Genomic DNA, 14,071 nt, shown 5'->3' on the forward strand with positions numbered 1-14,071 from the left:
AAGCTGCAATAAGATCATTTTTATTTTTAAAAACAGCTGGCAGTGAGTGGACGTGTCTCTGTCTCTCTGGCTGTCTCACTCTCTCCTTCCAACAGCAGTCATATCGGCAGCTGTTCCTCTTGAGGTGCATTCAGAACCACTTCCATATCTGGAGCACACCTTGAATAAGAGGATGGACAACATTAGGTCAACATTGTCAAACAAAATGAGTTTCTTTAATCATTGCGGCGGTTTTCAGTTGTATTAAGACGACTGCAAAATAATTTTCTAATAATCAATGAACCTTTGAAAGCAACAGGCCTGCATTAGTAAACACAGCATATAATTGGAAGGCTCATTGTTCTTGATAATGAGAATCTCGTTATGCAGATAATTACAACATTGACAATGTCTGGACAGGACTTCATTTTTTTTAGTAGACTAACCCTAACCCTGTCACAAATTAGGAGATTTTGAATGGCAGGGTGCAGCGTCCAGTAGGCCATCACGGAGGCATGTGGTGCATGTGACAAGCCACACATCCTGGGCTCCGCACTCACACAAACACCCCATGATCTCATCAAGTACTGGAAGCCAAACAGATCTACTGTGACCCCTTCCAGACCGGTCATAAAGACATCACGTCTGCATCATAAACAGAACAGTCCTAATCAGTAAATCAACATCCAATGCAACCAAGTAACCATGCAAACTGACAGAGTAAACACGCCGACCGTTGTTTCCAAAGTATTTGGAGAAGCAGAGCTGAGGCTGTACACCACAGCTCTTTTCCCAGCCGACTACAGGGCATCTGCCCTTTAGCATTGTCACTGCTTGGATGTTTCAACACAGGAAATCGGAAATTTGCCTCTCCAGTCATTAAACATCTGTCCTTGCTTAAACTTTGACCTCCTTGCAGCACTGCTGTCCCCATGTCATGCGCTGCTTCAACCGTTGTACCATGTAAACCCAACCCTTAGCACGTCAGTTCCAGGAACTGTAATTAAATAAATAAAATTAAAAAAAAAATTCATATACAGTTGCTCTGTTGAGAAATGTGAAACCCTTGTTAACCTTTAATGGCTGACTGGGAGTTCATGAATGCCGAGCACAGAGCACGTTTTCATTTATCTTCAAGACAGCCGTGGAATCCTTTCCAGAGCTGTGCAGTATTACATGTCCCAGCCTCATTACCATGTTCCCCTCCACCTCTTTGTCTGTGAAAGGAGAGAGGGTGAGTTCCTTACGCCACTGTACCTCATTTTTGTCGTCCTGCAACTCTACACGTGCGGATTAAACCCACACATATACAGACACTCCGGACAGCGCGGGGGCAAAATGGTATAACGTTGCACCAACCAGAGCTGCGAGAACCGAGCCCTTAGCGTGTTTGTGTACAGTTCCGAATGAGGCCCTTGAATGGATTTTGTGTTGACAATTCACAAGCCAGTTAGCAGGAGATAAGTCAGGAGGTTGCTCTCACCATATCCAAACAGTTCTACAAACTTGTGTTGGATCTCATTTCCTTTACTATCAGCTGAAAAGAAACAACACCTTGCGGTTAAGAAAGTGCAAGGAAGAGGCTGAGTAACAGGTCTGGCTTACTTGGGCATCTTTGATAAGCCATGCTGAAGGAGGAGTTCTCTGACGCTCGTCCTCGACAGCTCTAGTTCCCGTACGCTGCAGATAAGATCTTTGTTCTTTTCTTCCAGCAGAAATATCTCCTTTAGGACAGAGAGGGATAGATCCGTGTCAGGTTGGGTTTTTTTCTTCCTAGGCCTTGTGTCACGGAGGACACAGTTAAAATATACAATTTACCTTTTTACACAGCTCAATCTCTGCCTTCATAACTTGATTCCCAAAAGCCATCCTTTTGACTTTAGGTGGGATACGGGACAGAATCTGCTGAGGACACAGAATGTTTGATTTCAGTCCCTCTGCATTTGTGTGATGTACAGTTCAGATTGGTTCTATTCTGGACACATCAAAAGTATAGCAACATATGCACGTATACACACAGTAAATTTAAATTACACTTTGGCATGTGAAGCAGAGTTTGGTTGCTGTCTAGATTTCTTAGATCTAGAGTAGGTGTGTTTTACTTCGGGGACCTACTTTACTCATAGCCGCCTGAATGTCTTGCTCCTCTTGGTGGTAGCGTCTCTGTAGTCTGTCCCTCTCATCCAGGAAAATCTGACTCACATCCGCACAATCATTCTGGAAAGGAAAAAAAAGGGAACTAAACAAACACGATATGATGGATTTCAGACCCTGTGGTGGTCAGACCTGTATCAGCTCCAGCTCATCACCACCACAGAATACAATGATCACTGTTTGGGATTCTGTTGACAGACTGGCTGTAATTATCCCTGCATCATAATTCATTAAAGTAAATAAAGACAGATAATCAGCAGTGTAGCATACTGTAAAGGATAACTTCAAATTTGTCTCAGCAGATTCAGCATAACCAAACTGGTGACATTTACATTTATTGCACTGATCAGACACCCTTATCCGGAGCGACTTATTGTTCTTCATTTTCTCCATCTGGATTATGTGGCTTCAGACGTCCTTGGAGATCCTGAAGGACCTTAGAGTACCAAACGGAAACTGGTCGAACTGGGCAGATCACAGCATGGGTGAGTTTGTGCTTTAACAAGAAACATTCATGAACTTTGCACTTGTGGAGCTGATGGTGTTCGTAGAATGACGGCATTATGCACGACGCACTTCATTATACAGAGCATAAGTTTGTGTGTGCTTTTGTTAAATTTATCCAGACCTACTTAAAATCAGTAATTACAGGAGAAACCCTGGAGCAACTCAGGGTTAAGGGTCTTGCTCAGACACAATGGTAGTAGGTGGGGTTTGAACCTGAATCTTCTGGTTCATAGGCGAGTTCCTTACCCACTAGGCTACTACTGTGGTGACACTGAGACTTCATGAGGTGAGATCACGGGGTGTTTGTGTGAGTACGGTGAGATGAGTTCATGAAGATCACCTCATGCTTTGCCTTCATTTTCTCCATCTTGCTCTTTGTTGCTGAAATCCTTCGGACCTCCACTGGGTGCTCCTTACTCATGTAGGTCCTCAGTGTGTCAAATTCTTCTTGGTACCTCTGAATCTTTCTATTTAGCACAGCAAGCTCCTCTTGGATACCTGTTAATAAGAAGCAAACCCCTTACACATCAGCATGTCTTAGCATGACATAGTTCACTATAGCATTAACAGAGTAGGTCTCTTTACCCCTAGTTCACTATAGCATTAACAGAGTAGGTCTCTTTACCCCTAGTTCATTATAGCATTAACAGAGTAGGTCTCTTTACCCCTAGTTCACTATAGCATTAACAGAGTAGGTCTCTTTACCCTAACTCTAACTTCATGCAATTCCCAAATTTTGCTCCATATCTGCACAACATTTATTGCATTGACACGCCACAAGATCACCACATTCATTTAATTTACACAAGGTAACCAAGTCATTTACTTAATGTTTCTATGTGCAGCATTTAATTCTGACAAACCAGAGATACGTTTCGCTGCTGCTTCTTCTAAGGCCTTGAGCTCTGCGTTGGCTTTGTTGATCTGGTGCTGACCCCATTCCTTGATAGCAGCAAATGTGGTCTTGCAAGTAAAAAAGTAATAAATAAAGGTTTTTTAATATGAAAATAATGTTTAAGACTTGTTCAAACATAATCGTCGGGTAGTATATACCCTAAACCTCTGATGCTCAGTGACAAACTGTCTTGGATCAGAAGCTGATTCAATCTCCTGAGTCAGGAGCAGGTTCTCCACCATAAGCTTTTCACAGTACAGCTCCATTTCTGTAAGCGATTTCCTCCTGCATTCAACCAGCAGCTGAAACACGGTGACATCAGTCAGGCATACTGTTTACGCAATGAAATATGAAACTCTTATGTTAACTCTTGATGTTACCTTCTCTATTGAGACAAAGTCTTGCTCTCCACTCAACACCCTGCATCCACCCTCTGAATGCATAAATCAAAGCTTGTAAAAAAAAAAAGCCAACCTCAAGCTCACTGGTGTCACATACTGTGTTTTCTCTGGGTTCTAATGAATTTGCCAAGGTTCTGTTGAATGAGTCTGGCTTTGTATGTGTATTACATGATTTACCAAGCTGCTGGTGTCCCTTTGAAAAAATGTGGCCGCTGTCTTCTGCTCTGACCGTGAGATGATCACTGCATTCAGACTTGTCTGTTGAAATGCTGCCAAGTGGTGCAGATCTTGGTGCAGAAATGTGGCTTTGTGCTGAATTTGTTGTCTGCATTTTCTCATCGCTGTCTTCAGCTTCAGTTGAAGCATCTGAGGCGCTTGCAGGTGATTGTTTAGGTGAAGACATGCTCAGGTTTATAGTTTTTGCTTTGGCCAGTGTGTGCCGGTTAGGCTGCACATGAGAGAAACATGTGGGAGAATAATACATTGCTGTAATTATTTAATAAGACTATACAAGGCAGGTGAGGGAGGGGGCACATTATATATGAATAAAATATTAATCCAGTTTTTAAACCGGTTTTCCCAACTAGACTGCCTGCAATTTAATTTTCTAATTCCTTTCGCACCAAAATTCTTTTTCTTACCTTTGTTTTCATGGAGTGAGAATCTTGCTCGCCGCTGTGAATCTGGTTTCTCTTACAGCATTTGCTCACTAATTCAGCTGCGACTGTAGTCCTGAGTTGAGACTTGCCTGCTAATTGGTAGAAGATATCTTACATCTTATAACAATATAACACATACCCTAAAGCAATAATACACATAGATACATAGTTTTAGGCGTCTGAGACGTTGTTGTGCAACTGTAATGCATACTGTGCTAATTTCCACAATCCCCACCGAGATGGATGTGTGGATGTGCGTGTCTGAGTGAGGCCGAGAGACCTGATTTGTTGATCGGCGGTAGTCTGGATGTTGCCTGTGAAGCGTTGCCGCTTTTCCCCACCGACCTGGCCACTTGTTTGCTCGGGCGAGCAGATTTCAGGAGAACAGACTTTCTGTCCTTCACGTTTAATGCCATTGGCCTGCTGCATCGTGCCCACGGTCCATAGTCCTGACAAACGTGACAATGGAGTTCACGCTGACTTTGATATTAACTTGTAAACCCATTTGCAAACATGCATAATCTTTACGCCAAACCCCGCACTTGTTTCTCCAGATGGAAAACTTCGTGACGTCTTCAAAAAATATTAGCTCAGCCACCATCTTACACCCGTTTTGAAAACGTACCAGCGTCCTGAAGTCTTCCCGAATGCACTGTAAAATAGTTGCCAGGTTATTCATTGTCAGTGTATCCTCACTTTTTGCTAATTTCTTGTTCATGACTCATGAAATCTGTACTGTCAGTACGTTTTTCCTTTTCGCCATAGCAACCACGCACAGTGTCGCTTTAGCGGTAATTTGTCGCCATCTAGCGGCCGCATGTGGACACGTGAGTTGTGGCTTCGCTCTGATCTCTGTGCTGGGAGGCTGACTGCAACGCCACAAGAATATGTGAATTGATCAGGGTCTTGACTTTCACCCCATGCACTAAAATGTGGTAATTTTCCACAGAAGAAATTTTCCACAGTAAATCTTACCGACAGCATCAACCCCCAGCTTGTGAAGGAATCTGGCTTCTGCGATGCTCTCAAAGTTAGGCCCTCCGACCATACAGTACACACCCTCTTGAACAAACTCTGAGATGGCCATGCTCTTACAGATGTCCCGTGCCAGATGCCTCAGGCCTTTGTCATACGCCCCGGACATGGGGGGGGAATCGAGGTCCGAATCTGGAAATGAAGTGACATGAAAATGTCAAAGTGTCAAAGCATTTGCTATTAATATTGACCGTAAAACTGAATCCTTACTTGTCATCATTGGGTCCATTTAGTGGGTTTATGCACTAAAATGTGGTATTAGTCAAGTGACACCCTTTAAATAAAATTTCTATTTGTGAGCTCTGGCAACTCACTTCTAACGATTTAGCTCAGTGGCCCATCGTGTTCCAAAAGTGCAGATGACCAACCCACCTTCACGTTTTCATCAGTTCCTAACTTCTAGGTTACGTAATTAGTGATTCGGGAGTAGGTTTGAATAGGAAATGTAGGTATTTGAGGGAAAGGTGGCTCTTGTTCTCTTTCTGTTTATTCGGGCCTAAACTCCTTACAAGAAGTGCACTGTGACTTTACTGTTACCATTAATACCAAATCAAAAGTAACTTAATGATTCATGAAATTTAATCCCAATGACAATTAAAGAAACAACACATCTTTATACTAAAAGCATATTTTATTGAACAATTTTAGATACCATTTAACATGAAATAATGTAGTTTTGAAATAAAGTGATTGCAACAGAAATGTTTTTTTGCAAATGATACATTCAGCATAATGTAGCCTCTTTAATATAAAAGCATGCATTTAACCCTTCATGTAAATGTACTGTTATATTATCTTTTTAAATAAACATCTAGAAGAATATAACCTAACCTTTTGATGAACGTTATCCACCCTCCCATGTTAAAAACAAATAGAGCTTTGTCTCAGCATATGATATTTAACAGAAAAGATCCATCAAGATGAGAAATGTTTCCTATTATGTCCATCTTATCAGTCAATATGATGTGGAAACAGTGGGAAAATAGCTTATTGGACACATTCATTTGTGCTTCGTGCAGTGTTGTTGTTGATGTCCATGCGGCCCACCAGTTCGGTGACCAGTGACTGCAGTGTTTCTGAGCGCATCTTGCTGACCTCCAGCACTGCATCATGGTTGACCATTTCTGTGTCCTCATAGCTCTTCACCACCTTGTTGGTAATGAGGGAAAGGCCAAAAACCCTCATGCCACAGTGGCTTGCCACCACCACCTCTGGGGCTGTGCTCATGCCTGTTATAATAAAGAGTATCAAACAGTGATGACTGTTGGGTTTATGGTCACAGTCTCCAGTTTTGTAACCATTTTTGTAATCATAGCTTTTTATTGTGAATATCTTATTATTTTGTATCTGGTCCACACTTCGTTGGGGCAGTGGTGGCCTAGCGGTTAAAGAAGCGGTCCCATAATCAGAAGGTTGCAGATTCGAATCCCAATCTGCCAAAGTGCCACTGAGGTGTCACTGAGCAAAGCACCGTCCCCACAAACTGCTCCCCGGGGCACCTGTCTTGGCTGCCCACTGCTCACCAAGGGTGATGGTTAAAAGCAGAGGAGACATTTTGTTGTGTCACCGTATGCTGTGCTGCAGTGTTTCATAGTAACTTTACTTAACCATTCATTGTGTCTCTGAGCAAGACACTTAACCCTGAGTGTCTCCAGGTAGACTGTCCCTGTAACTACTCTGGATTAGGGCGGCTAAATGCTGTGAAAATGTTCATGTAAAAAATGTTTAAAGTGCTTCAGAACATAACATAGCAAGACAGTTAAGACTAAGCTGCACTCTAAATTTTCCACAGAAGAAATTTTCCACAGTAAATCTTACCGACAGCATCAACCCCCAGCTTGTGAAGGAATCTGGCTTCTGCGATGCTCTCAAAGTTAGGCCCTCCGACCATACAGTACACACCCTCTTGAACAAACTCTGAGATGGCCATGCTCTTACAGATGTCCCGTGCCAGATGCCTCAGGCCTTTGTCATACGCCCCGGACATGGGGGGGAATCGAGGTCCGAATCTGGAAATGAAGTGACATGAAAATGTCAAAGTGTCAAAGCATTTGCTATTAATATTGACTGTAAAACTGAATCCTTACTTGTCATCATTGGGTCCATTTAGTGGGTTTAACCCTGCAAATCCTGGGAAGTTGATGTGGTCCTTAATTATCATAATGTCACCACAATGGTAGCTGTCAGCTAGTGACCCAGCAGCATTGGTGACTATGAGCGTCTCCACACCAATAAGCTTAAACACCCTTATTGGAAATGTGACCTAAAATAGAAAGCAAAAAATGTAATTCTTTAATTAAATAATAATAATTATTAAAAATAAAGATAATTAAAGTGATGAAGTCAACTGCATGCAGAACAGGAAATAAAAAATCTCCTGCATGGGTTCAACCTCTGTAATCCGACTTGTGTACTGGCACTGTAATCGACTTGCAAAAGCTTTATATAAGACAGACAAAAGCAGGCATTGAGGGCACAAACGGTGCCCTGCTGTTTACCATGTGACTGTGGTGAAGAAGTAAAATCGCCTGAACACTGCCGAACTGTAGCGGTTTGGTGCACTGACAGTGGTGTAAACTCCTCTCACTGACCTTGCTCAGCGGATATCCCTCATACATGTGGAACCGGCCCTGCATGCAAACACAGGCCTTCCCTTGGAGTTCTCCAAACACCAGCCTACCAGCATGTCCCTGCACTGCCATAACACACACAGGCACACATTTTATATGCATAGACCTCAGGTCCCATTTTATTAAAAAGAAAGATTTTTTTATTATCACAAGACCACTGGCTGGTTTTAAAGTACAACGACATAAAACAGTTTAATGGGTGTGAAAGCTGATGTATGAGTTTCATCAAAATTAACCACACCTTTTGCAGATTCGTTGCATCCTTTCCAGATATATTTTGAAACAACTACTTTCAAATGTTATTTGTGTGTAATTTTGTGTAATTGTTGTTTTCCAAAAAATCAAAAAAAGCTAACCTTTGGCTTGTAGTGCATTTTTGTATAATGTGTATGATAACTACATTAGCCTGCAAGTATGGGAATGAAAAAAAGAGTTAAAAAAAAGGAGCTTGAATTGTTTGCAGTAATCTAATAAATTAAGCACTTAGTTTTCATTCCTAACACTGGAGGCTTCGTGCCTTTCTTAATAATCAGCAACTTTCTATCGAAATATGATCACTCCAAGGGGTGTGGTTCAGACTACAAAATAATAAAACTTGCTGTATTGTGGAAACAATGAGCTGTGCCTGTGACATGTTTAGGGTTTTGGCGAGTTGGTCTGTTGAGCTTACCTGTGCTCTTCGGAAAACCAGGGATGTCCTCGTATTTAAAGGACTTCTGGCTCTCAAGTCCATCTGCCAGCAGACCCAGTCCCGAACCACAAATGATGGCCACTTTGGGTCTGTGTTGTGTCTGAGAAAGCAGCCACTCGGCTGTCTGCTGGTAATCGTATTGACTGCAGAGAGGGAGAGAGGACGGAGGAAGACTCAGCAAAGACAGAGTGAATAGAGACATTTAGCAGCATTCAGGCATTCTTCATGAGGATTTCACGTGTTCCCTGACGTAAATGGCACGGTGTGCAGGACAATTCCAGTCATTTAAAGCATCGTTTCGGACACCACATCAGAGATTTTCACAGATAGATAGATACATACAGCCAACATTGGCACATAGACATATGGCATCCACACATACATACTACAAAAACACAAAGAAAGATATCCAATGTGTGGCATTTACAGTAAATTTAGGTTAGAACATGTTACGGAGCCGTGTGAAATAAAATGGTATCCATAGTTCAATAAGGTGTCTGTGCCAGTCTAAGGCCAGAGCATGATCATGATGATTTGTATGGAATCATGGAAACACAAACTCAGTTCCAGAACAAACTAAACAATTTGTGAAAGAAGAAATATGGACTCTTAAGGTTTAATGTGCTGCAAGAAAACATGAAGTCAGGCACAAATGAACACACGCTGCATTCACAAGCACCTGATACGTCTTCCAAGTAAACATGTCCTCTTTAAACACACAAACGCAATTTAAATACTATTTAAACTATTTAAAAGTAGTGTTATAAAAGTGTTGGTAAAACTTACCTGATTTGGTCTTTGCTCAGCATGGCTTATGAGTTCTGACTCACAACTTTCCTCCGTGGTTTAATGACAAGCTTTTAGGAGACTTTTTTTATGAATGAGAAAACATTCCTTACTCTGCCTATATACAGCAAAGGTTGGGCTGATGCTCCCAACAGGGCTGCTGATTGGTTGCAGCGCCTGGTTGTAAATCTGAGTCACCTATCAGATGTGGATTTGTGGAGAGGTGTGTTCATTTTTTTTAAATAACAGATTAGATCTCATATCACGTTGGGTGAATGTGAACCACTTAGTGAGTTAGACAGTTTCAGACCATGGGATAACATTTTTAAAAGTTATCAAATACAGAATGAACTGTGAAATTTTGAAAACTTTGCATACACAAAGTTGCATACAGCAGTACTGTATTTCTAAAATATGTTTATATAATAGCACATTATATAATATGATTATATAATATAATTATGTAATTAAAAGAAATCTGTACAACTCTATTCAAAATGCAAATAGCTTTTTTAGCTTTCCTAACATTGCTACTGAAAAGGTTAACAAAGGATCTGAAGACTGTCAGTGCACCACTACAATGAGACAGTGCCTTGTCTCAAATTTAAAGCACGGGACAGGTAAAATTGAATTTTGGTACCTCACAAGATCGGTAGGTTTGAAATTGAAGTAAGACAAACCCATGGCTATTTAAGGGTGGTAGTAGCCTAGACGACCCCGGTTCAAACTCCACTTACTACTGTATCCCTGAGCAAGATTCTTAACCCTGATTTGCTCCAGGGGGACTGTCCCTGTAACTACTGATTGTAAGTTGCTCTGGACAAATGATAAATGGGGTAAATGCTCAGATCATGAGAAACCCCTTGTGAAAAATGAACTTGCTCACCTGTTCAGAATTTACTATTTAACCCCTAACACAACAGGAATCAGCATATGCATTTTCTGATTCACGAATAACCACTTTTTGTTACAGAAGTAATCAACAGCAGCAGTGCATGAAATAAAAGCCTTGTCATCCTGGCAGGATACAGACAGGCAGCAATGCAATATGGTGGAATAATAACTAAAGAATTGAGTCAGTGGAGTAACACAGGGAATAGTTATGGGAGGGGTCGTCTCCAGTTCTTAGATCACCACACTGGTTCCCTGTCACCTATAGAACTGATATTAAACTATTGCCAATCTTAACAAACATTGAGTGGTTTGGCTCCAAACCGATGGTGGCTGCCACCTCATGTTTTGTAGTCCCTCATCCATTCACACTGGCATGTGCATGTATGAAACGCCTGGATGAGTGTAATATTTTAATATTTTATATTAATAATAGGTCCAAGTCATAGACTGATTCTTGCCCTTTGAGGATGTCTTTGTATTACCCAGCCTTGTATTACCACTATTTGGCAGAAAGCACAACGGGTTTGAGGTGCCATGTGAAGAAGAGAACGGAGCCGTCAGGATGGAAGGGGAATGCTGAGTCGGGCCTGAGGGAGCTCATGTGAGGGGTACATGAGTGGGAGTAATGAGTGCAGCATGCTTGGCACTTGATTAGTTAATCTGGTTAAGGACGAGCAGCTGGTAGTTTGTCTCCCTTTCTCTCTCTTTCTCCCACTGTCTCTGGCTGGATTTTAATCTGTAGCATGTGAGGTGCATGTGACTTTGCTCGTAGCCTCAAGTGACTTTCTTCATCATGTGACGTCGGACAGAAGTTTATATTCCAAAAAAGGAAAACTTTTCTTCAATAGTAAATGTGGAAGTACTGGGTGACTTCCACACCTGAAATCTCCTTCCTTTACAAAACAATCCTCATCAACATCATCTTTCCCAACAGACATATGATTTCTTGTTAGAGCAGTTTCAGGCATTTCACGTGATCCACAAACTCTCAGTGTGAGTCCGAAACAGGAGGATCATGTGAATTTGATTAAATTCACTGATGACCATGGTCCCATATCTGAATCTTTTGGGGCTGGCCATTACAATGCCCTGTGCTGATAACCTTCAGTTCATCTGCCTCATAACATCATTACCTATTTCTTATGAATGTAATTCATAATTCATTACACCAGTCATTCACCCTGGCTAATAGCTGTCGTCTGGACAAAAGCCCTGACTTCAATTGAAAAATGGATTCTATTATAAAAAGGCAAGAACCCCCCAAAATATCAGATTAACTGAAAACAATGTGCACATCGTAGTTATGGGGAATTTGCAGGTTTCTGAGCATGGTACTTTTCATGTAGAAGTGTATGAGATGGCATGAAATCTTTTTTTTCTTGCCGGCCCCCACTGATCCCACTGCCGGGATTGTGTGCCTATACTGTCCCCTGTCCAGAGTTCAAGGATGTTGACTCAAATTCCCACAATCTCGGTTCGATTAAGAATCTGTTGGATCTGTGTGCAGAACGTCTGACCTAGGAGAAGATTCTTAACATACCCCGGGTAGTTGAGAAATCTATTGGAGATTCATCTTTTAGTTACATTACTTCCATCTGTTAGAGAAGCAGAAACAGAAGCTTGTGTGCATGCCTTTGGGTGGAAACCAGATAACCAAGAGGAAAGCAGCAAACTATCGATCTTGGAGATGTAGACCGTAACACTAACCGCTATGCCATCGTGTGACCTGTTCATTTTCAATTCTTCAATCATTTTATTTTACCTTGTTATTTTATTGTTTTATTGCTTTTAACTTGGTCTTATCTTTGTAAAGCATGTAAAGCTGTGCTTCATCTAGGACAAACCCCTTGTATGTAAAGCTGTTTTTTGGTCTTACATAAAATATTAATTTACAAAAATATATTTTATCCTATACTGAAACAACATACACACAAGCATGTGTGCACACCTATTATATGCTTACAGTAATTACATTATAATATTAACTCACTATTAATACTGAATTTACTAATAAATTGAGATATATAGTACACTGTTTATTAAATATATTCTAAATATATAAATGCAAATTTACACATGTAAATTACTCATATAACTGTTTATTTATAATAATAGAATATAAACACATCTCACATGGGTAACCTTGTGAGGAGTATAGCACTAAAAGAAACTCTCCTCTGACCTTTTACAAGGCCGTAGGAAGGTCAGATACTGAATCTAAGGTAGCTGACCTTAATCAACACACACACACACACACACACACACACACACACACACACACACACACACACACACACACACACACACACACTTACCGTACATCTGGCTGCACTGTTGGGTGCCAGGAGTCAAGGACAGCCAAGGTGCACAAGCTGTGTGTGTGAAGGGCAGTGGCCAGACAGAACCGGAGCATCTGGGATCAGATTTGGGGAGGATGGAGACGCTTGCTGTGTGTTGATCTGGCCAGCAGACATACAATCAGCCAAACAGACATACAGCCACTTACCATGTGAAAAGTCGCCTGAGACTGGGAGATTTAAGTCTGAGCTTCTGTCCACCAGCATGCCAAGCATTGCATTATTCTAATTATAAATAGTCACAAAACACAGTCTCTTCAGAACACACATGTAGTCTTGAGCTGTACAGTTTGGGGTAATTAAAGCAATACTTTTTTCTAAATAGATATATTACCAGACAACATCACTGCATTATAGATGATGTAATTGGCAAAAAAGAAAAAAACTGGAGGTCTGGCAGCACATCTCCTTTGGTGTCAGTGCTCCACTGTGCTCTTATCTCTCCATCAGGATGCCGCTGCTGTAATTGCCATTAATTGGGACCTTGACTGCCAGCCTCAAGACAGGGTGTCTGCAAAGAGATATGGAACAAAAAGATTACATACACACATGCTAGTATAAGTGCAGCTCTACACTGCGTTTCCCTCAGATGCATGCAAATACACAAGTCTTTTTACATTATCATATAAACTCACACTGGGACACCGTGCCAAAACATACGTGACCTTATTTTCTTTGTCCATCAGTTAGTGGCTGAGCCTAGAGAACACAGGAGAATCACAGATACAGCAGCCGAACACTCGTACACACATAATGTAATCTGGCAGCTTTGTTTTACTGTACAGTAAAGGGATTTGTATGCCGGTTTGCCACTCAGATGCTCTGTTTTTGGTATCGGTCATCTGTGTTTGTGATAAGCCCCTCTTCAGACCATAAATTATTCCCCGTGTGCAATGCGTGCTGCCTTGTCTGCAGATTATTACAGATTAGTGACAACTCTAGGTAATCCCACACATTGTGGACACACTTGAGGGTGTGTGGCAGAGTTTGATATTAAATATGTGTACTTTATGCGTGTGTGGAGTCACTTGATTTTTTCTTGCCGATATGAAGATACTGACCCCATTCCTGCATGAGTACCGT

The 14,071-nt window shown here is 41.4% G+C and overlaps 2 protein-coding genes and 1 long non-coding RNA gene across 6 annotated transcripts in view; all 3 read right to left on the bottom strand.

The window, feature by feature from the left end:
* Positions 1-4: 4 nt before the first annotated feature.
* Positions 5-5,359, bottom strand: LOC114800887 (uncharacterized protein C20orf96). 4 transcript variants are annotated; one of them, XM_028998748.1, is made up of 12 exons: positions 5,221-5,359; positions 4,876-5,044; positions 4,578-4,684; positions 4,114-4,384; positions 3,916-3,968; positions 3,694-3,837; positions 3,504-3,603; positions 2,981-3,138; positions 2,095-2,196; positions 1,798-1,884; positions 1,585-1,703; positions 5-159 (listed from the first exon to the last, which is right to left on the bottom strand). In XM_028998748.1, exons 1-12 carry the CDS (start codon positions 5,311-5,313, stop codon positions 99-101), a joined length of 1,464 nt encoding a protein of 487 aa, XP_028854581.1. In that variant the 5' UTR covers positions 5,314-5,359; the 3' UTR covers positions 5-98. The 4 variants fall into 4 exon arrangements, with proteins under 4 accessions (XP_028854581.1, XP_028854580.1, XP_028854579.1 ...); XM_028998747.1 differs by having other exon boundaries at positions 1,798-1,881; positions 4,578-4,687; XM_028998746.1 differs by having other exon boundaries at positions 4,578-4,687.
* An 883-nt stretch (positions 5,360-6,242) lies between these two features.
* LOC114800826 (purine nucleoside phosphorylase-like) lies at positions 6,243-9,839 on the bottom strand. The gene is made up of 6 exons (XM_028998640.1): positions 9,738-9,839; positions 8,931-9,094; positions 8,222-8,325; positions 7,718-7,893; positions 7,449-7,639; positions 6,243-6,859 (listed from the first exon to the last, which is right to left on the bottom strand). The coding sequence occupies exons 1-6, from the start codon at positions 9,758-9,760 to the stop codon at positions 6,618-6,620; spliced, it is 900 nt and encodes a 299-aa protein (XP_028854473.1). The 5' UTR covers positions 9,761-9,839; the 3' UTR covers positions 6,243-6,617.
* A 3,107-nt stretch (positions 9,840-12,946) lies between these two features.
* The window catches only part of LOC114801333 (uncharacterized), a 43,357-nt gene continuing 42,232 nt past the window's right edge, over positions 12,947-14,071 (bottom strand). Inside the window, exons 2-4 of the long non-coding RNA XR_003751486.1 lie at positions 13,323-13,499; positions 13,138-13,213; positions 12,947-13,044 (exon numbers count right to left, since the gene is read on the bottom strand). This is a non-coding gene — a long non-coding RNA (uncharacterized LOC114801333). The remainder of the gene's footprint in view (positions 13,045-13,137; positions 13,214-13,322; positions 13,500-14,071) is intronic.

The sequence above is a fragment of the Denticeps clupeoides genome, chromosome 12, assembly GCF_900700375.1.
Source record: "Denticeps clupeoides chromosome 12, fDenClu1.1, whole genome shotgun sequence".
Lineage (NCBI taxonomy): Eukaryota > Metazoa > Chordata > Actinopteri > Clupeiformes > Denticipitidae > Denticeps > Denticeps clupeoides.